General features: G+C 48.7%; 1 protein-coding gene across 12 annotated transcripts in view; it reads right to left on the bottom strand.

Annotated features, from left to right (window-relative positions):
- The window catches only part of ARHGEF9 (Cdc42 guanine nucleotide exchange factor 9), a 189,742-nt gene that overhangs the window by 11,558 nt on the left and 155,628 nt on the right, over positions 1 to 22,556 (bottom strand). For all 12 annotated transcript variants that reach the window (XR_008840491.1, XM_056491259.1, XM_056491260.1 and 9 more), the window contains 4 exons: positions 19,784 to 19,913; positions 11,540 to 11,671; positions 1,862 to 2,105; positions 1,226 to 1,294 (listed from right to left, as the gene is read on the bottom strand). Coding sequence is in view for 11 of the 12 variants with exons in the window: in XM_056491259.1 (XP_056347234.1) it covers positions 1,226 to 1,294; positions 1,862 to 2,105; positions 11,540 to 11,671; positions 19,784 to 19,913 (575 nt within the window). In the remaining variant the exon portion in view is untranslated. The remainder of the gene's footprint in view (positions 1 to 1,225; positions 1,295 to 1,861; positions 2,106 to 11,539; positions 11,672 to 19,783; positions 19,914 to 22,556) is intronic.

Raw genomic sequence — 22,556 nt, 5'->3', positions numbered from 1 at the left:
TCTCAGGGTGCAGCTCCACGAGCCCTGTGGATGCTCCCGTGCCCAGGGACAGACATGCAGGTCTGAGGGGCTGGGACAGGGGACAGTGTGAGGCACCTGGGCTGCTCTGGGTGTGCACACTCTGAGCTGAGAGCATCTGGCCAGGAGAGCTTTTTTAGAGAACATCTCAGGAGACAACAGAAGAAATCAGTAGAGAGGAGAAGACTGATGACAATGGAGAGACACAGCAAACCAAGGAGGTCACAGCTGGCCTGGCAAACAACTCCTGCACCAGCAAAGCCAGGAGACAACACACAGGTGAGGCAGAAAGCAAAGAGCTCCTTCAACTTGTGCAAAAACCCCCAAAAACCTGCACTGAGCAGGGACCAACCTGCCTGCACCTGAGCTGAGCCAAGCCTTGAGGAGCTCTCTCCAAACCCACTCGTAGGCCTGGCTGTGCTAGGGCACTTTGGTAACAAATCAATACATCCACGACTGTGTGAAGCTTTGGAGAACTTGAGCAATGACCTCTCTGACCTTCCCTCTGTGTTGGGAATTTCCAAACCTGTAGCTGCAAGAGTTATTGCGAGAGAGAATTAACGCTGGCTTGGGCCAGCTGAGACCCTGCCTAACCCAGGCAGGGCACTGCTCAGCTGGCTGCAGCCTGCCTGGCTGGGGAAATCAATCTGACATTCCAGAGATACAAGGTCTTTACTAAAATACTTTATTTCCTAGAGTTGATGCTACTGTGCTGTCTTGAAAAAGTTACAGGCAGCCCCAGGAAACAAGAGTGTCCCTTTCCCTTCCAGCAGCAGGAAAGGGGTACTCCCCCTCCAATTCCAGCATTTTAGCAAATTTTTTTTTTTTTTTTTTTTTTTTTTTTTTTTGCTAATGGGAGACTTTGGGAATTAGCAGAACCTCTCCACACCTCCGCACTCACTCCCATTTCAGCCTGAGATAAACAACTGAGATAGATTTCTGCCCCCAGGGACAGCTTCTGGACATCAGACTGGAGACACGAGATCAAATTCATCTCTGGTTCATTCCATTGGCTTTCAACCACCCTCGACCAGAGATTAATTTGGCCCACGGATACATTAAGGAAGGATACAAAGCACAAACGGTATTTGATATAAAAAAGAGAAGGGAGGGGGAAGTTGAGGGGATGCTGGATCCTAACCCAGCAGGATTCAGCCCAGCCCCCTCCACCCTCACATCACCAGGCACAGAGCGTGTTGCCGGTTACCTTTTTGCTTACTGACTTTCTTTACTGTCATTGCCGCTTGCCGCTTTTGATTCTCAGAAATTTCAAAGCCTGGAAAAGGGAACATGGCAAACACAATTCAGAAGTTGCTCACAAAGCCTCCTTTTCCTTCTGGGGAGGGGATGCTCTGCACTGCTTGCCAACACAGAATGCTCTGGGTGCTCTAATGAAAAGCAGCTCTTCCCTGGCCTCTCTCTAATCTCACTCTGCAGGGGCTGGATGGAAAGCAAGATTAAAGTAATTTTTATTTATGTCATAAATACGCCCCATGCTTTAGAGCTGAGCCTGGAGTGACACTGGTTGTCACTGACTTTGCTGCCTCCTCTCTGCACAAAACATCCTTAACCAGAGCAGGAGGATGCAGCCAGGAGACCCTGGATGGCCAAAGATTTCCCTCTCACACACCCATGGAACTCCAGGCTTGAGCTATGGGCACAGTTTGTTTATTGAGGGCCAAAAAGAACAGTAACTGAGCTGGAAAGAGACCTGGTTATGGCTAGGAGAGCAACCAAGGACATTTCAATGCTACCACAAAGAAAATGTGGGCTCCTCCACCCATTGGGGCTAAATTACACACTACCAACAACCTCCTTTCAGATTCATTTCCACATTCCTCACCTATCTTTTCATCTTCTTTTACCATCTTCCTTTCTTCTCTGAAAGCTCTAAGCCATCGTAACTTCTCCTCCAGTTTCTTGGCAAAGAATAAGTGCATTTCCTCAGTCTCCTTGTTATGCAGTTTGAAGGCATTCTTCATGCTGACATTGAAGTCATCATCTCTCCCATCTTCTATATCCACCACTTCATATTTATCCATGTCTATGCGCCCTTTGTAATACAGGATATCCCTCCTGATCAGATCCTGCAGAGGGAAAAGGAGACAGGGCTTGTGGTGAGATCTCACTGAGAGCCTGAGCTCAGCAGGAATTCCTGCCAGAGGTGAGGGAGAGAAAAGTGATGGGGAAAGCTGGGCAGATCCCTCAGCTCCTGGGAGAGATGGGAAGAGAAAAGAAGTGATGGTGGTAGTTGGTCAGATCCTTCAGTTCTTGGGAGAGGGGAGGAGAGGAGAGAAAAGAAAAGAGAAGAGAAGAGAAGAGAAGAGAAGAGAAGAGAAGAGAAGAGAAGAGAAGAGAAGAGAAGAGAAGAGAAGAGAAGAGAAGAGAAGAGAAGAGAAGAGAAGAGAAGAGAAGAGAAGAGAAGAGAAGAGAAGAGAAGAGAAGAGAAGAGAAGAGAAGAGAAGAGAAAAAGAGAAGAAGGTGAAAGCTGGGCAGATCCTTCAATTCCTGAGAGAACTGAGGAAGAAAAAGAAGTGATGGTGAAATCTGGTCAGATGCTTCAGTTCCTGGAAGAGATGAGGAAAAGAAAAGTGATGGTAAAAGTTGGTCAGATCCTTCAATTCCTGGAAGAGATGAGGAAGAAAAAGGTTATAAAAGTAAATTCTCCCTTGGCCCCACAGCTCTGTGCCTGTTATCTCAGATAGCAGAAGATGATCATCAGAAAACAGAATGTTAATTCTCTATTCATGGCCACACAAGGTGAGTCAACTTATTTAAAACCAAATTCAGCAACACACAATCAAGATTTCCTTCCTGAACCACCCTCAAAAGCAATATTTAGGTATAGTAAATCAATTTAACCTAAATACCTTTGGATTTTTCAGAGTGCCCTAAAGATAAATGCTATGTCAAAGGATTCATTTGAGAGGAAAATGGAGCATTTATTTATTGAAATAATATTTAGCAGTGAGGCTTTTTAAAGATAAGCAGGAGGTATTATTTTAAACAAATTAATCTTGGAAAATAAACTTGACATCATAATGATTTAGCAAACTTGCTCATGAATCTGCCAGACAGTTTTAACTATCACAGGACTGGCCAGAAGCTCACAGGCTTTAAATCCTGATTCCTTCCTTTGGAATGCTCTGGGCAGGGGAGGGAATTCCATTAACTATAAATATCTTGTACAAAAACCTTCCTCTGGTGTAGGCTGGAAATAGTGATAGTCCAAAATGTAAGAAAAATGTATTTCAGGCTGAAAATCTTTTCAGTCTTGTCCTAACTTAGGAAATTGCTTCTTTGGAAAGGCTGCCAGAGGCAGGAGGAGCCTGATCAGTCAGGCAGCACACACATCTTGGGGGCTGCTCTTAGAGAGAACACTCACCTGACAGCACAGCTCCCAGGAACAGGGATGTGCTCCTTAAAACATGATTTAAATCAGCTGCACCTTCCCACTGCTGAGAATTCAGAACCAGCCCCAGCAGACCATACCCTGGTGAGGATGGATCCAGTGAACCCTTCCAGACAATTCTCATGATTGTGGACAGATTTTTTTTTTTCATAAAGAATCAACAACCACAAGCTCTGAAAGTCCCAGGCTCTGTGCACTGCCTCTTTCCTTACACACACTAAATACATTTTTCCCCTTCTTATCATCCCAATTTGGACCCAGAAAACATGATGAGCTATTTTTAATAGTGAATGAACAGTGAATTCCACCATGAGCTGAGCAAGGGAAAGACAAGAGCACAAAGCTCCTGTCTGCCACTCCCACTGGCATTTGGAGAGGGAAATTCAATAATGACTCCAGAAGAAATGGATCATCTTTTCTCCAAAAGAAGGACCACTCCTCCCTTGTTGGCCATGAGCTCCACACTGGTACCCTGAATTTATAATTTGCTTTATTCTCCACACCAACATCCCATGAGCAGCACGTGTCTGGACATGGAGGGTTTTGTCCACAGCTGGTCCCAGGAACTTCAGTCCTCATATTAACAACTGTAACTGGATAATTTGATTTTTAATGGGCTCAGCATTTCCTATTATCATTCTCCCTTCTTCTTGCCAGCACTCACTGAATGGATATTATTACCCAACTGACTCAATTTTAACACCCATAATATGAGAGGCACACTAATTATTTGATCTGTGGATATTTTATCACAGCTTTTTAAAGAGTAACAGACACTACTCAGCTCCTTGGTGAAGCAGGGCCCTCTTCAAATGCCTTGCACTGTAATTGAGCTCAAGAAAATTCAGGTGTTCATCTGGGCTGCAGCAGGCAGCAAACAAGGTCCAAACTCTTGTTTTAAGGAGCTTTTTATGCTGGTGGACAAGAGGATGGAAATTGAGAGGGCACAGAGGCCATGAAGAGATGCTGCTGTTCCTCTCACCACTCTGTCCAAAAAGTTCTGCCCTTTTCCCAGCATATCCATGGAGTCAAAGGAAAAAACATGAGATTAAGGAGAGCAGCTGGGAGGTTGAGGAGGGAAATGGATTGTTCCACCAGCCTGGTGTAAGTACTGAGTGGAAGACAAAGCAGATCAGTGCCCAGAAATTGGAATTTATTTGCTACAGAAGCTGAGAGGAGCTCTGGCTCTATGAGGACAGGAATGCTGCTCCTGCTCCTGGTTATTCAAGGATAAATGAGAGAATTAGAATGAGAGAAATTAAGAAATTACAAATCTCTAGGATATAGCTTTTGGCTCTGTTTGTTGGGTCCTGTTTATTATCCTGCCTGTGGCTCAGCCAGGGTGACCAGTGGCTGCTCTGCACTGGCCAGTTCTGAATGTCACACAAGATTATTTCTTGTAGTTAAATCAGGCAAGAGCAAAAAAATATAAAAATCCCTAAAAAGACTCTCAAAACCTTATCAGGGGGGAAAAGCCAAAGAAATGGAGCTGTTTAATCTAGAAAGGCCATAACTAAAAAGGAATGTGCTGTTGGCATTCCAGTATGTGAAAACTGCTCCTCTTTTAAGGAGGCTGCTGATCAATTATTTTCCATTTTGATTGTGGCTTGGCTTAATTTACCACAAGGGCGAACAGGATTAGAAACTTGGAAAAAAAAAAATAATGTTTCAATCTAGAAGAGTAGTTAAACCCTAGAAGAGACAAAAGAGGGAAGTCTTGGGATGGCATTCCTGGGGGATTTTCAAAAGAAGGTTAGACAAACACCCATCAGAGATGGTGTGAGTGTGCTCAATCCTGCAGAGGGAATAGCTGCTCTCCTGGGGCCCCTCCCAGTGAGGGCAGTGACAGATGGAGCAGGGCTGGCAGCAGGTGGGATGAGCAGGAGCTGGGGCACTGTGGGGATGGCACAGCCCTGCAGCCTCTGCACAGCTCCCAGCCTGCCTGCCTGCCTCCCAAGGAAATTGATGCATCTGGGTCATTTGCACTTATTTGTCTAAATATGATCTTTTTTTACCCTACAGCTTCCACGATTCCCTTCTCTTCCCCTGGCTGAGGTTAATTAAGCTTTTCTGAATAATGCTCTGCAGGCTGCTCACGTAATCTGTACTAAGGATTCACAAGGAAAAGATGAAGCCAGAAAAAGTGGTTTGACAGGAGCACAAAGCCAAGCTCTGACACGTTACATAAGCTCTGCTCTCGGGGTCCCTGCCTGGCCACCCCCTCTGCTCCCACCCCTGTCACTGTCCCCTCCTGGAAGGGACAAGGGGACTTTATTGTGGCCATCACAAGGAAAGCAAGGCTCAGCTTTACTGGAAAACCTGGAAGCTGGGATGGGCTCCCACAATGAATTATGCTCCTGTTGTAGTGGATTTAGACACCTGCACCTGTAAATCACTGCTCAGTAGCTCTTTGACTCCTACGTGCCTTCTCTGCTGCTTCTCCTGCTCTCTAGTTTTCATTTCTTAACTTTTTTTCCTCCCTGTGCCTGGCACTGCTTGTGGGAGAGGAAAGGTCAAACCCCCCCCTGGATCACTCAAGGGGAAAAAGAACAATAATACAATAAAGACAAGGAGGGCAATCTGCAGTCAGCAGTGCAAAATGGCATCACAACCCAAATCCATTCAGGGGTTTCAGCAGCACAGGGGACCTGAGGAGGAAATGAGCTCCTGAGAGGACCTGGCTTGGTCCAAAACTGGCTTGGGGTGCAACACAGGACATGACCAGAAATGTGGATTCTGTCCCCATCTGCTGCAGCCGGGTGGGGCAGTGACCCTGATCTCCATGGGATATCTCCTGCTAATGGGCCATCTTTAAACCAGATGGGCAATCATCTTTATCTTCCCACAGCCCATCCTCCCTCCAGGAGATATCTCCTGTTCATGGCCACTGAGTCCCAGGGCATGACTGATAAAATTCCATCATCCCACTGGGAGATGCTCCAGCCAGGGGAGGAGCCAAGCCTTTCCTACCCAGATAAAAACTGACATTTTGGACACCAAGGAACCTTCTTTCCACTGGATTCCAGAGGAAAACCAGACCCTTCCACATCATGGATGGGGAGGGCCTGGAGGAGCAGCTGAGGGCACTGGGTTTGCTCAGAGAGGGGAGATCTCAGTGAGGGCTTTGACATCCTTCCATCTCTGCCCCCTGGGACAGGGACAGCACCCAGGGAATGGCTGGAGCTGGGCAGGGCAGGATCAGGTTGGATTTTAGGGATTTTAGGGAAAGGTTCTTCCCCAGAGGGTGCTGGCACTGCCCAGGGAATGGGCACAGCCCCGAGGCTGCCACAGCTCCAGCAGCTCCCAGGGATGCCCAGGGTGGGATTTGGGGTGTCTGTGCAGGGATGAAGAGCAGCAATCCCTGCAGATCACCCCAGCAGAGATGAGGAGCTCCTCACATCCACACAGAGCCAGCCCTGCCCATGGAACAGCTGCACCAGGGAACAGCTGGGGCTGGAATTAGGCAATGACTAAGCCAGGCTCACAAAAACTGCTCCTAAACACCAGCTCAGATCTGGGAAAGGCAGAGCTTTGGAAGAGGCTGAGCTGCCTTTGCCCTGAGCTGTGGGTGGGTCTCAGAGCCCAGTCTGTGATTCCCCCTGCCCTGGGCATTGACTGCAGAGCAGTTTCCCAGCTCCTGAAACCTGTCCTGATTTTCCTCCTCTCTCTCCCCTGCCCAGCCTGCCATGAGCAATGAGAGCATGGCATGCTGCCACTGGGCCATGTCTTTGGGTGTCTTTAGTCATCAGGGCTTTCCACCTTCCTTGACTTTAAAAAAAAACAGACTCTGAGCCTACATTTGTGAAGTCTAATTTCCCTTACAGAGACCCTTTGAGGAAAGCAGCCCAGCCTGCTTCTCATGAACACTGAGGGGACAGTTTTCTGTAATATTTGTACATTTAATTTAACCCCACAGTGGGCTGAGTGTTCAGATGGGACAGTGACAGTGACACTTGGCAGAGCAGCACCACACTGGGCCTCTCCTTGGTCCCTAAAGCTCAATGAACCCTTTGGAGTGTTTTTGTCCTAAATATCCTTGATATCAGAAGATCAATCTGCTAAGAGTTTGGATGCTGGGGCTGAGGGAAATGGGATCTGCTCAGCCCAGCCAGGGATGAGCTGAAGGATGGATCCAATCAGGGACAGGGGGATGTCCCAGCTCCCCAAAAACCCCTCACAGCCACTCAGTTCCCAGCCCAGCCTTGGCAGGGGTGTCCCAGGGGAGCTGAGCTGCTGGAGCTCTGGGTTTATGTAACTCCTCCTGCACAAGGACAGCTGTGCTGGGGAGGTTGGCACATCCCTGCCAAATTATTCAGCACTGTCTGTCTCCTGAGTTTGGGGAGAGACTGTTTGATTCATCCTCATGGAGCTGCAGGGTGGGATGTGAGAGGGGGAGGGCTGAGCTCACACAGTTTGTGTGGCAATGCCATTCTCATCCCATGGGCTCAGTGCAGCAGCTCTGGCACTGTGGTGCTGGTTCCAGCCCCAGGCTGGAGATGGGAAACCCTTGTGCAGCCACATCACTGCTCTGCTGCATCTCCAGCTGCTCCCAGGGGCTTCACACGGTGCCCAGCAGCAGCAGGGGGAAGTTTTCAGCTCTGCAGCTTTGCCTGTGGGCCACATTTCCACCCACTGCAATGGCAGGAGCAGTAAGGGAGGCACAGAGTGCTCTGCAGAGCATCCTGCAGACCTGTGTGGTCACAGGAGGCCAAAGCTGATCCCTGCCCAGACAACACACAAATGGTGGAGGTCTAAACTCAGCCCTTTCTGCATTTTCCTCCACTGAAAGGACTCAGAAATGTCTCTCTTATTTGGAGTCCTGGCCTGCAGTGGAGCCTGACAGGATTATTTTCTTGACTCCATCTCTGCTGTTTGTGGCTGCCTGTCTGGCTGCTGCTGTTAACTGCTCTCATTCTGCTTCCCATCCAACCTGCTTTGCTGGGCAGCTCAAGGGGAGACAGCAACAGCAATAAACACAAGCTGCAGCTTGCACTGCCTCCTGATTACTAGAGACACAGAAAGAGCACAAATGAAAACTAAATGTGTTTCATGCAGTCACTGATCTTTCTGCACTGTCAGGAAACACTAAACACGAAGGAAAAGTGAAATTTAGAGCAGGAACTCTGTTAACCCTTCCTGCTTCACACTGCCATTCCCAGCCTCATGCCACAATGCCCTGGAGGCCTTGAGGGAATTCAAATTATTACCCAGAACAGAAAAAAGAAGATCTTCATCTGCTAAAAACCTGGAGCATCCCCAAAGTGATCACAGTTAGCCGTGTGCCACAGGCCTGGATGCAAATCTAAAGCACCTGATAAGGAAAGTGGACCCTGTGCTGCCTTTAAGGCAACATCTTTTAGTGTTACCATCACCCAGGATTGCCTTCATTCCTTGGTAATTATGGCCAGCATCCCAGAATAGGCATTTTTCTCCTGATTATACACATATGGCAAGGCACAGAGAGGCACTGCTTGCTTCCTGCCCAGCCTATCCCCTTCTGCCTTCCCTTTTGGCAGCTCTGAATTTGGGTGTCCAACCAGCTGCAGCATCCAGACTGGTGTTTCAGCACTCAGTGTGCTGAACCCTGAAATGCTTGATGGGGCCATTTCATCTGATCCAACACTAAAAAGTTCATTTCACACTTTGTGACCAAATCTCTGTGTTCTCTTTGGTCGTCTCCATGCCCACCTGACAGAATTATGGAATATCCTGAGTTGGAAGGGACCCTCAAGGATCATCAGAGTCCAAAGAATTCCTGGTGATGTCAGGAGGTGACCAGCACTGTCTCTGGTGGCAAAATCTAAGCCAAACAGACTTATCATAAAACCTAGAAATGATTTTTGTGAAAATGATCTCTGCAGGGTGTTTGGCAGCAGGGAGAGGTGCCTGCCATGGTGTCAGCTGCAGCCCTCAGTGCAGATTTCCTGCTTGGAAGGAAAACTTCAGGACATCCACAGTGTACTGGGAAATAACAATAAATAATAATAAATGGTGGAAATAACATTTGCAAGCAGATTTGAGTGCAGCCCTGGGTAATCACTCATTTCCCAACCCAGGTCATGGAAATGAATTCAGGAACTAAAAACTATTTATTATAGAGAAATCTCCATAGACTAAACAAAAAGTCTCCTCTCTCAAGTAAATTGGTGAAAAACTATTTTAAATATGTTAAACTAAGTAGTTTTCAGTATGAAAGAAGTTGTAGGGGGAGGAAAAGTAGTCTAAAGTTTGGGTTTTTTTTTTCTTATAGTTTCTAGCAATAAAGTCTATACCATTTAAAGATAAGCCTGTTTTACTTTCCTTTTAATCCTATCTCACAGCAAAAAAAAAAAAAAAAATCAAATTAAACCAAAACCACTACAACTGCACAGCCAACAGTGCTCCTTACACAGCAACACTGGATGGGCCAGAAAAAAAAACCAACAAACTCTCACCTTCACCTGCAGGGTGAGCCCACAAGGGAACAAAGTTCAAAAACACCTTCACAGGTCAGGAGGGAGAGGAGGATGTGCAGGTGCCTGCAAAGATCTGGAGGAGTGAGGGATCCTGGCTGAAATCTGTGTTTGCCTTCTAAAGCCACCTGGGATCTCTCCCATGCCTTCATCAAACTGAAGCATGTGGCATATTTAAATAAGGAGTTAGCTCCTTATTTCTATTAAGAATCTATCTGGGCCAACAAAGAGATAAAAATCAACCATAATAGTTTTTTTTAAAGTATTTTCATATAGACTGTGTCGTGATGAGGGATGTACCACACCTATTAATTTATTACACCTGGAGGAAACCCACAAATGCAGATTTTCTGAGGATTCACTGAGATGTGCCATCCTAAGTGGTTCCAAAGCTGCTCTCAGGGGTGTGTGGATCATATTCCATCCCTCAATTTTAAAGCAGGGGACAAACCTCGAGGTAAATGGTGCTCCCCAGAGCTGGTCCTGCCTCTTGGGATCTGCCAGGGAGCTCCAACAGCACAGGCTACAAACCACTCACATTTATTTTGTATATGGGATGTGTAGTCCCAAAATGTGAGCCAGCACTGCCCTGAATCCCAGACCTGGGCACTCATTCTGGATAAATGTGATCAGCTGTGCACCTCCAGACCCATCACAGCTCCCACTGCTGCTCTGGGGCTGCCCAGGAGGGAAAGGCACAGACACAAGGAAGGGGAAAACAAGCCCAGGCATTGCAGAAGGCAGAATTTCAGTCAGCCATGACTCAGGAGAAGCAGTGCCACCCACTGCAGTGCCCGGGCCGTGCAGGGGGCAGTGATGAGTCAGGAGCCACCCACGTCCTGCTTGTCTCCTCAGAGGGTGCCAGGCTCAGCCTGTCCTGAGCCCAGGAGCTGAGGCAGGAACAGAGCCCTGGTGTGCCAGGGACAGACCCTGCACAGCTGCAGGGAGTGACAGCCAACCCTGAGCTCTGTCCCCTCGTGTCACACAGTGACACACAGCTGGGGACACCTCAGTGGGACACAGATCACAGAGCCCTGGTGTGCCAGGGACAGACCCTGCACAGCTGCAGGGAGTGACAGCAAACCCTGAGCTCTGTCCCCTCGTGTCACACAGTGACAGGCAGCTGGGGACACCTCAGTGGGACAGATCACAGCTCACCTGCTGCTATTGCCACCACAGCACACAGCACCAGCATCCTGCACTGCCCTCCCACCTTTCCACGGGCTCCAGGGCACGAGGGGCTCTGTAAACCCAGCAGGGCAGAGACAGGAGGGAGGATGAGGCTCCAAAAGCCTCTCCCAGGCACAGACACCCAGCACAGCCTGGCTGCTGCTCATCACCATCTCAATGCAGCAGTTGGGCTGTCAGCCCCGTGCCAGCGTGTGCAGCTCATACAGGAATTGCAGGGCTATCTAATCCCAGATCACACACTGCAGCCAAAACCTAAAACGAGCAGGGAGGCAACGAGCCAGACCAGGGGCACATGAGATAAAAGCATGAAAAGAGCAAGCAGAGGCTGGTTTGCTGTGAGCACAGAAATCACTGTCACAGTGCATGTGGACTGTCCTTCCTCGGGGCTCTCACACCCTCCTGTGCACGTGAAACCCACTTTGCTCTGGCAAGCCAGCCCTCAGCCTGCCCTTAGCTGTGTCCTTACCTTCTTGCAGAGAACCATCTGGTGATCAAAGAGGAAGAACACTCGCTGCTGGTTCCGTCCATAAGGCTGGTAAATCCAGGACATCTCCCCCGTGTAGATCAGCTCCGAGCTGCGGTCCAAGATATCGTCCCCCTGCAGGGCACAGGAGCCAGGCTGAGGCAGCTGCTCTGACAAGTTCCTAAGGCTTTGGCCCTTCTGCAGCTCTCAAAGACACCCCCCATCTGATTTCAGACCAGAAACTGGCATTGGGGGATAATTCTGAATAAATGAAGGAAGTGTAGATGCTTGAAACATGGTTCCTACAGGTCCCATTGCAATGGGGGAAGAGCAGCCCAGGCACTGTCCCTGCCCAGGCACTGCCCCTGCCCTGGCACTGCCCCTGCCCTGGCACTGTCCCTGCCCAGGCACTGCCCCTGCCCTGGCACTGCCCCTGCCCTGGCACTGTCCCTGTCCTGCCACTGTCCCTGCCCAGGCACTGCCCCTGCCCAGGCACTGCCAGTCCCTTCTCCCATCGCTCATTAGAGCTGCTCAGTTCCAAAATCCTCCAAAATTGTGGCTACTGTGGCCCCCCCCAGCTGGCCAGGGCTCCCTGCTGGCTGCCAGAGTGCCCTCACCCTTCCCTGCCTCCAGCCAACGCTTGTTTTCCTCTCTGAGTTTTTTTTTTTTTGGATTCATGAGCAGATGGTCTTGAAAACACAGTGCTCTCTCTCTCTCTCCCACTCTCAGAGAGAACAAATGCAGTCACCCTCCACTAATTGGAATGAGCTGGACTTTTTAAAAAGTTAATTAAAATCTATTTATTAAAAAAGGGTGAATTCACCACCACCTGCCCTGTGGGCATCTCGGTGGAAGGAGGCAGGATGGCTCCAGCTGAAAGGTAAGGAGCAGCACTCAGGAGCAAGACAGAGAAAAGCTTTTTTTTTTTTTTTTTTTTTTTCCTTTTTGGCTGTGAACTACTGCAGTTCTTGCTTTGATGCCAAAAATTTTTTGTCCCAAAAATCCCAGCAAAGGTTCAGCCAGCCATGGGGGGCACCCAGCTAGACACACACTTGTGGTGCTGCTCACACCTGCAGCGCCAAGGCAGCCAGGAGTCCTCCCCAGCCCTGATGTGCTGCTCAGGTAAATGTGTAATTAACCTCTGAGCATTGATTGGGAGTGAGCTCTGTGTCCCCAGGCCCTGTGACAACAGCAGCTTCATTAAGTCACTGCATCAGCAAGCTGCAGCACAGACTCCCAAACTGCCTGAGCCAGGGTTTCAGCCACATCCCTGCCCTCTGCTGTGCCTGTGCTGGCCCTGGGGCTATGAGGGGTCATTCCCAGGGTCACTGCCACAGAGCCTGGGACACACACACACTGCTGCTGCCACAGCTCAGGGGGACACACAGCTTGCTCTGGAGCCCCAGGACAAGAAATCCCAGCAGCTCCAGGAATTGTGAGCTTTCCTGGCTACACATGCAGAAGATTCCCACAAGCCTATGGATGGGAGCTTTAGGAGAGGGGGCGAGCTTAGGAGAGCCTGGCTGCTAAAAATAGAAAGGCAGCTTTGTCTTTTACTCCTGTGCTAGCATCTGAAGCCTGAGGACACGCAGAGGGCTCTGTAAACACTTCTACTTGATTAGCTGAATCCAAACTGTGTAGTCCCTGCAAGCAACATAACCCAAAAACATCCAGATCTGAAATGATGGGGTTTGTATTGCATTGCTGATGTGGGGAAAACAATTTCTGTATCCAGTCTATAGATAGAAATAGCTCATTTCCCACTTGGGGTGAGCAAATTGGGAAATACAGGTTGCAAAGAGTTTGGGACTGGCACGTGGCACATCCTCCAGCCTGGAGCCTCAGGGCAGAACCTCTGAACCCCCAAAGGCTTTTCTTGTCCTGGCACAGTTGTACCTCTCTGAGGAGCACAAATTGTCTTCTCCTGGTCCCCACTGAGGGGCTCAGGGGGCAGCTGCAGGGTGGGGAGCAGAGGGACCTCTGATCTCTGCTCCAGGCAGACTTCCCCAAATGTCTGTCCCAGTCCCACGCCTCCAAATCTGTACAGAGCCAGAAAAAATTCCCTTTTTTCTTCTCCATTTCTTTCCAACTCCCACAGAGGCTGGATCATCTGTATCCTTCTGTGAGTTAAGACAAACCCTGCTGAAAAAGGAACAGGCTGAACTTTTAGTTGCTCTGAACTGGCAGACAGAGCACTGAACAGTTCAGCAGAGTGGCCAAGAGAAGCCCTGACCCTGACACTTTTTCCAACCCGAGTTTTGTCCCACAAGCCTCCAAAAAACCCTCCCCAGCCACATCCAGGGTTTTGAGTGCAGCACCCAGAGGCAGCCCGAGGAAAGCTGACTCCTCTGCTCTCCAGCAGGCAGAGCCCAGTCCTTGGTGAGCAGGAATGGGAGCACAAGGTCACAGGATCTGGAGCCCTGCAGGGACACACTGGGTCCCCAGGCACTGCTGGCTGTGACAGCTCAGGGCCAGCTCTGCACAGATGTGCATCCCCAGCTCTGCAGTGAGCACCAGGCTCTGCCACGGGCAGCTGGCAGGAACCAAAGAGGGTTCAGAGTGTCAGGAAATAAATGCAGGATTTAAGGAAGGCTTGGCACTGAGAGCTGCCCCCCTCCCCAGAGCCAGACACTTCCCTGGGCTTGGGAATGCTCAGAGCCCACTGGAGCTGCTCCCTGCCCCTGCCCACCCCTCCACGGCCCTTTGCTGTCCCTGCTGGGCACCAGGAGGGGATTTGTGCCCTTTCCCAGCTCCCAGGGAGCCAGCAGGGCTCCCTCGTGCCTGACACTGCTGTTCTGCAATTAGAGACTGACAGGCTGATTAGCACCCGGGGCTACACTCAGATCACAAAAAGGGAACGCCAGGGAAACGCTGTCCTTTTCACCAGGCTCGTTTTGATACCTTCTGTTGCTGGGGGGTGAGAGAAAAACAGAAAAAAAAAAAAAAAAAAAAAAAAGAAGAAGGAGGAAAAAAAAAAAGAAGGCTCTGTTTCAGTCCCTGCCATGGTTTTTTCCCCAGGAGGATTTTTCATCAGCTGTCCTCACTTTGGAGGTTACAAGCAGCTTCCTTTCCTGGCACTCTTGGATGCACTAAGGCAGCATCAGGCTGAGGCCAGTGATTATAGATTACATAATTAAGGGCAGCAAATCTTGATTTAAAGGACCTGTAAATAACAGGAATGAGAAGAAATTTAAAAGCACAATGCTCATTAAATTTCTCAAATATATATATTTCTCTCTCCATGGAAATTTAATACTCTTGGAAGATGCCATAGTGGCAGCCCATGGGAATCTTTGGTAGAAATATCTAAATATCTACACAAACCAAAGAAATCTGTTTAAATAGCAAATTCAAACCCATCCAGGCTGATGGGCAAGGCTGTGCCCTGTGCCAAACATCCCCCAGTTGGGGATGAGGGACCTTCAAAGATCCCCCAGGGAACAGGAGCCACACCACCTCCCTCCTGTGAGAAAAAACTGGGCTGAAAGGGAGGGAAGTGTTGCTGGAGGCAGGAGAGGGAGCCTGAACTGCTGCAGTGATTGCTGCTTCATTTTGTTTTGATGTGGTTCAAGAGCTGGGTGAAAAGGCACAAAACTGAGCAGCTCCAGGTGTGCTGGGGCACAGACCTGGTTTCCACCACACCATCCACACAGGGCACTTGGGGAGACTGATCCTGAATCCTGAATCCTGCCTGGAGCAGAGCCCAGCGAGCTGGGCACAGGGCACTGGTGGCACAGGGGCACTAGTGGCACAGGGGCACAGGGCACTGGTGGCACTGGGGCACTGGTGGCACTGGTGGCACAGGGCTCCAGGGACTCACAGGATCCATATGGGGGGCAGGAGAGAGGGATCAGGAGCAGAGGGGAAGGCAGGGCTGCACCTCTGAGCAGTGTAAATACAGAATGCACCTCTGAGCAATCTGTTTTGGGTTTCAATACAGGATGTGCCAGAAATGTTAACCCAGCTGGGGCAGTGACCCTGATCTCCTGGCACACATTATCTGCTCATGGGCCATCTTTAAACCAGCTGGGCAATCATCTTTATCTTCCCACAGCCCATCCTCCCTCCAGGAGATATCTCCTGTTCATGGCCAGTGAGTCCCAGGGCATGACTGATAAAATTCCATCATCCCACTGGGAGATGCTCCAGCCAGGGGAGGAGCCAAGCCTTTCCTACCCAGATAAAAACTGACATTTTGGACACCAAGGAACCTTCTTTCCACTGGATTCCAGAGGAAAACCAGACCTTTGCACATCATCCCTGGAGCTTCAGAGGAAACTGCACCTTCTCCAGGAGCACTGCTCCAGCTGAACCACATCTGCCCCTGCAGGAGGATGCAGCCACCATTGAATGGGACTGTGCCAACACCCTGACTGACTGACGGGTGTCAGCTTGGATTCTGACTCTGGCAGGGTTGGGATTGTTCTTTGTAATACTGCATTTCTATTTTAATTTTCCTAGTCAAGAACTGTTATTGCCAATTCCCATCTCTTTGCCTGAGAGCCCCTTAATTTCAAAATTATAATAATAATAATAATAATAATAATAATAATAATAATAATAATAATAATAATAATAATAATAATAATTTGTAGGAGGGGGTTTACATTGTCCATTTCAAAGAGAAGCTCCTGCCTTTATTGGCAGACACCTGTCCTCCAAACCAGGACACAGTGTAAATAAAGAATGCACCTCTGAGCAGTGTAAATACAGCCCTGCCCACAGTGGGGCTGGCAAGGGCTTGGAAATGATGATGGGCTTTGTGGAAATCTCTTTTAATCCTGCTCTGTGTGTGTGTGCAGCTTTTCCCACCGAGCCCTGAGGGCTGCAGCTCCCTCAGAGAGCAGGAACAGGATGGAGAGAGCAGCAAAGGCTGCCCAGGATGGGCTCTGGCTGCCCCCTCTGAAGGCAGCTCTGTGTGCTGGTTTGCCTTGCTGCCTTTAAATGTCACTGGTTTGATCTGAGGGTGTTTCACTCCACGATGCTGAGAGGGGGGAACAGAGCTGGAACATCAGTGAACCCTTGAGAGCTGAAAGGAACTGAAAGGGCTCGGTGGGAGGTGGTGGAAGCCCCAAATTCTGAGCCATTAGCAGCTCAAAGGACAAAAGGCACAGGGGGACTGGTGTGGGCAGCACCTCTCTGGGTCTGTTTACACGCTGGGAATTCAGGTTACAAAATAAAGAAGTGAGTCACACGTGGCAACAGACCAAGCCAGGCTTCTCAGCCGAGCCCACACTGCCACAAATTACACAGGAACTCATCTCAGTGACTGGGATTATTCCTGATTTACAGCAGCCACCGAGATCTGACTCTTCCCTCAAGATTCTGCTCAGTCATTACTTGTCTAAAGATGCCAAAGCTGCCAATAATTCCTTAAGTCTTCAGGTCTGGCCACCCTTTCCTGGTCCCACTGGCAATTTAAACAGATCCTGCTGGCAGGATTTCTTGGGGAAAACCTCTGGTTTTGGTTAATTCAAGGATATTTGCAGTTTTCCAATACTCATCCTGAAATTCACCATGCATGGGATAAATTTTTATGCCACTGAAGGATAAAAATGGTTCCTAAAACACAGGATTCAGTAAAACCTCTCTGCTTAAAGCAGCTTGGACATGCCCTTACTTCTCCTATTTGTTTTAGCATTCCCAACACCCTTTCCTTGCAAGAAAAACATTTTATATACGAGAACATTTCAAATATTCCCTCACAAAGTATTTTTTGTTTGGTTGGGACTTTTTCCTCCTTCTTTAAAAAAATCTTTTTCCACCATCTCCTTGCAAAACGTGGGTAAATTTAGAAATGAAAATGCAACTTCAGAGCAGAGAATCAGCATCATCAGTCTGGAGATGCTAAGGAAAAACAGACATTTCTGTTTCATTTCTCCAAATGAAATATTTCCACATGCTGAAATATTCAACCACTGAAAGCATTCACAAAGTGCCAATGCAGTGGGAATTTGGGATTAGCTCTGTCTTGTGCCCTGCCTGGATTTTGGGTGGAAAAAGACTGAACTGGTGATTTTTTACACCTGGTTCCTATTTTCTTGTGGTCAGTGGTGCTGTCAGGGGGTCTCAGGAAGGTTGGGATGGACAGAACAGGCACAGAAAGGTCTGGTCAGAGCAAAGCAGAGCCAGGAAAACTGGGAATTCCAGCTGTGGGTTCCTCTCTCTGCTCAGGGAACTTCACAGCACAGCAAACACCAACTGGGAGCTTCTCAGACCAGAAATGTCCCTTCCCCAGAGGCTGGAGAGGCTGGGGACACACACCAGGAGGTTCACAGGAGACAGAGCTGAGCCCTCAGGGCTGGGTGAGGAGCCAACCCCCATGCTCCAGGTCCTGGGGCCATTCCTGCAGCCCCCAAGGGGGATTTGGGGCCTGCAGTGCCTGAGAACACCTGCACACATCTCAGCACATCCCAGCACTTCCTGAAGATCCAATCTTTTCATTTCTCCCACTCTCTTCCTGCATCACACTGTGGCTCACTTCTGGGTATTTTGGGTTTCTGAGCATCCTTCTGCCTGTTCCATGGACAGCTGTGCAGTGGGGGCTGGAGCTGATGATTCAGAATTGCTTTAGAGGAAAGAATCAAGCAGTAAATTCCTCTGCTGGGTCCAGCCCTCATCCTCCACTTCCTCATCAAAGCTTTGTGACTCTTCTCAATCCAAAATCCAGAATAAACAGGGCAAGGAGGGTGTTTTCCTTTGACACCATCAGATTTCTGAGAATACCAACAGAAGGCTTTGCTATGTTATGAGAAGCTGAAGGATGTTGCTGCAATAATGTGCTCAAAAAATCTGGAATAGCTGAAAAAATGCCTGGAAGAATAATTTGGCAAGTTCCTGAGGATAGGATGGAGATAAAGAATGGATACTGCTAAGCAGGAATGAATTATCAAGGCTAGGGCTAAATAAAAATGAATTATCAACTGAGCTAATGGAAGAGAAAAAGCAACTGCAATTCCATAGATCCTGTGTGGAGGTCACCTTGGCTTCCCTCTCACACATGAATATTCACTGGCTTGGAATGGATCTGTCCTAATTTAAGATTTATTTACAGCAAGGGTCTCAGAGCTCCTCACAAATGACCCCCATTAGCTCATCCCATGGGCTGAGCATGGAGCTGATGCTCCTGAGCAGTTTCCTCATTCTGGAAATGAGTCTGTGTGGCAGTGAGAGATGTTCCTGAGCAGTAAAACAATCAGACACATGGTCTGTGCTCTCTGCTCTCCCAGCCAGCCACAATCCCAGCTCTGATTGCTGCATTGATGTGTTTTATTGTCTGTTTTATCACCAGATCCAGGGTTAAACCCAACCTCCATCACAGCACTGAAACTAATTCAGCCAAGGAGGACACAGGTGATGCACCTGTCTTTGTCTCCCTCTCCTCCCAGCCTTCACAGATCTTTGTCAGAAACAAAATAATTTAAGGATTAACGCCTCTTTCCCATACACAGCATGATCCCAGTGACTGGAATGTGGAGTTATTTCAGACTTCACAAGTGAGGAAGCAGGAAGGCTGCTCCATCACTCTGATTATCTCCTTGCTGAACACATGGGCTGATGACAACAGCGAGAGGATTTACAGAAACGTTTGTCCTCAATCTGCTGCAAAACCCTATTTAGGGATTACTTCCATACAATGAGTTTTTAAAATCAGGGACAAAAAGAAAAGGGAGAGCATAATTTTAGTATGGCTTTTCTTCCAAACACATGGCAGAAATGTAGAGACTGAAGGCCTGCTGGTGAGGAATCCTTCTGCTGACTCTGCCTTCCCTGTGCCTCTCAGCTCCTTAATTACACCACCACTACACACAGGGCTGGCTCAGAAATATCTTTAAGTGGGATGTCATCTATAAGATGCAAATAGCATCTCTAACTCCAGTTTAACAGTTTTCCAGTCATAAAGCAACCGCCAGAAGGATTTTCTTCATTTTCTTAACCTCTTCAATTCCCAGGGCTTTTTTCTACATCCTTCCCTTTCTCCTCCCCAGTGACACAGCACAGGGGCAGAATGCAGACAGAGTTTGCTACAGGTCTCACCTACCACCAGCACTGCAATCACAAAAATCACTCCAGTTTGCCAGGGATGAAACTGGACCCTGGATTTTCTTTAAACACTTAAGTCACAGTTGTGCCTCCTCCGCCCCACGCTTAACCCCAAACTGTGCAAAATGAACCACAAGGTTTCAGATAACTCAACAACAGCCTGGAATTGGCCCCTGCCAGGCTGCCAGGCTGGGTTTGCTGTACCTCCCAGTCCAGGACAGAGGCCTGCCACTGAGCTATCTTGTCGATGTTCTCCAGCCTCCTCTTGCGCTCGTTGATCTGCAGGGTCACGTTCCTCATGACGGCGAGGGCAGCAGCCACGTACCTGTAGTCACTGCACACAGAGAAAAAGGCATCAGGGGCAGCAGGACCTGCCCAGGAGCCTGCCACAACCTCACCAGCCCAAGGGGGTATGGGAAAGGGAGGGAAAATCCCCCCTCTGATGGGATTTTTCCATCTGGATCGGCACAGCGGAGGAGCTCGATGGAAACTGGAACTGGGGGCCCAGTCTGGCTCCACCAGCCAGCACTGGTGAGGCTCTGACAGCCTCGAGGTGCCCACCTGAAGAGCATTCTAGAGGCAGGGTGAACACTTTTACAGCCTCTGTCTTTGGGATTTTCCTGGTTTTAAAATGAACATTTAAAAAGGGTTCATTTAGACAAAGACCAGAGCACCTTCCAAGCCACTCCCAGAGCAGTGACCCCATGGAATTCACTCTCACTGCAGATCTCAGGTGAGCAAATCAAGCAACTCTTTATTTTTTTTTTTTTTTTTTTTTTGCCTCTGTCTTTGGGATTTTTCTTGTTTTAAAATGATTATTTTAAAAGGGTTCATTTAGACAAAGACCTGAGCACTTTCCAAGCCACTCCCAGAGCAGAGACCCCATGGAATTCACTCTCACTGCAGGTTTCAGGTGAGCAAATCAAGCCACTCTTTATTTTTTATTTTTTTCCCCCTGCATGGCCCTGTGAGTGCAGTAACACAGAGTGAGAACAGGCTCCTGCCAGGGCCACTGAGGATGATGATCAGTCTTTTCAGAAAGTGATGCTGAAATCAATGCCATTGATTCCTGCCCTGTGCCTGCTTTTCCATTCCAAGGAGCTGCAATGTTCCTTTCCACTGGGAGGACAGCAAGGCCAGCTGCCACAGCACCACCACAATGTATTATTAACTTAAGGGCTGCTATTGATTGCTGACTAATGAGAAAAACTGCCATCTTGGGCAGCTGCAGGGGGAATGGCTTTATTGATTATTGCTAAGGATTGTGCTGGTGACAGCTAAAAGAGGGGTGAATGCTGGGAATTAGATCCCCTCTCCATGTGTTCCCAACAGGATAAATACTAAGAGACAAACACACTGTGATATACAAAAAAATATTATTTGCTCTTTTGGCATCCTTGCTCAGAGGAAATCATGAGCTGAGTTTTCATTTTTTTCTTAAATTCTTACATCAGAATTCCAGGACAGCAGGAATGGACCTTCAGCAAAATAAAGGAAAATAAAGGATGGGCTGCCTGATGTATCCATCAGGTGTGGATGGGAAGGGACTTTAAAGCCCATCCATGGAGAATTCCCACCATCCCAGGGTGCTCCAACCCAGCCTTGGACACTTGCAGGGATGGGAGGGATTGTCCTACACAAAGAATTTTCTGTGCCTCCCTTTGTGTGAGCACCTGTGTGAAGGCAGCCTTGCTTGTGTAAGGCAGGAAAGGAGCTGAGCCAGGGGGGCCTGGAGAACATCCATGAGTTCTTTTCGGGAAACAGGGAATTCCCTGTGGCCAGGAGGGATCTGGAGAGGCAGGGAGAGGGGCAGGGTTCCCAGACAGTCACTAATGATCCCCCAGCAGTGATGCTGGTGCACTCCCTGGCAGAGTCTCCTCACCTAATGTGTTCCTACATTCCCAATCCCAGTGTGCTGGGCTGATGTGACAGAAATGTGAATTCTGTCCCCAATCAGCTGGGGCAGTGCCCCTGATCTCCTGGCACACATTATCTGCTCATGGGCCATCTTTAAACCAGCTGGGCAATCATCTTTATCTTCCCACAGCCCATCCTCCCTCCAGGAGATATCTCCTGTTCATGGCCACTGAGTCCCAGGGCATGACTGATAAAATTCCATCATCCCACTGGGAGATGCTCCAGCCAGGGGAGGAGCCAAGCCTTTCCTACCCAGATAAAAACTGACATTTTGGACACCAAGGAACCTTCTTTCCACTGGATTCCAGAGGAAAACCAGACCTTTGCACATCATCCCTGCACCTTCAGAGGAAACTGCACCTTCTCCAGGAGCACTGCTCCAGCTGAACCACATCTGCCCCTGCAGGAGGATGCAGCCACCATTGAATGGGACTGTGCCAACACCCTGACTGACTGACGGGTGTCAGCTTGGATTCTGACTCTGGCAGGGTTTGGGATTGTTCTGTGTAATACTGCATTTCTATTTTAATTTTCCTAGTCAAGAACTGTTATTGCTAATTCCCATCTCTTTGCCTGAGAGCCCCTTAATTTCAAAGTTATAATAATAATTTGGAGGGAGGGGGTTTACATTCTCCATTTCAAAGAAGAGCTCCTGCTCAAACCAGGACACCCAGCTCCCTTCTGCTCTGGGAACACTCAGGATTCCAGCAAGCTGCACTTAGGACCTTCCTATATTTAACATTAAGCTGGAGTAGATCTTTAAGAGGTGAACAGGTGTGAAAAACCCCCATGAAGCAGGCTGCAGACAGGCAGCAGCTGGAGGGAGGCTCTGAGCTCCCCCCATTCTGTCTCAATGAGAGTGGGACAGTGCCAGCCACTCATCTTGGGAATGTTAATTCCCTAATTCCAGTGAGAAAACCAATGTTTTCCTGTCATGCTGTAATGAAGAGAAGACTCAGGACTGAACTTTTTGGGCTCCCAGCCCATGTCTGTGGCAGAGCTGGCAAAAACTTAGAAGAAAAAAAAAAAAAAAACAACAACAAGAGAAGCAGAGCATTTG

The sequence above is a fragment of the Oenanthe melanoleuca genome, chromosome 4A (assembly GCF_029582105.1).
Source record: "Oenanthe melanoleuca isolate GR-GAL-2019-014 chromosome 4A, OMel1.0, whole genome shotgun sequence".
Classification (NCBI taxonomy): Eukaryota; Metazoa; Chordata; class Aves; order Passeriformes; family Muscicapidae; genus Oenanthe; species Oenanthe melanoleuca.
The sequence above is the reverse complement of the archived record's forward strand: the minus strand, read 5'-3'. Positions and strand labels throughout refer to the sequence as shown.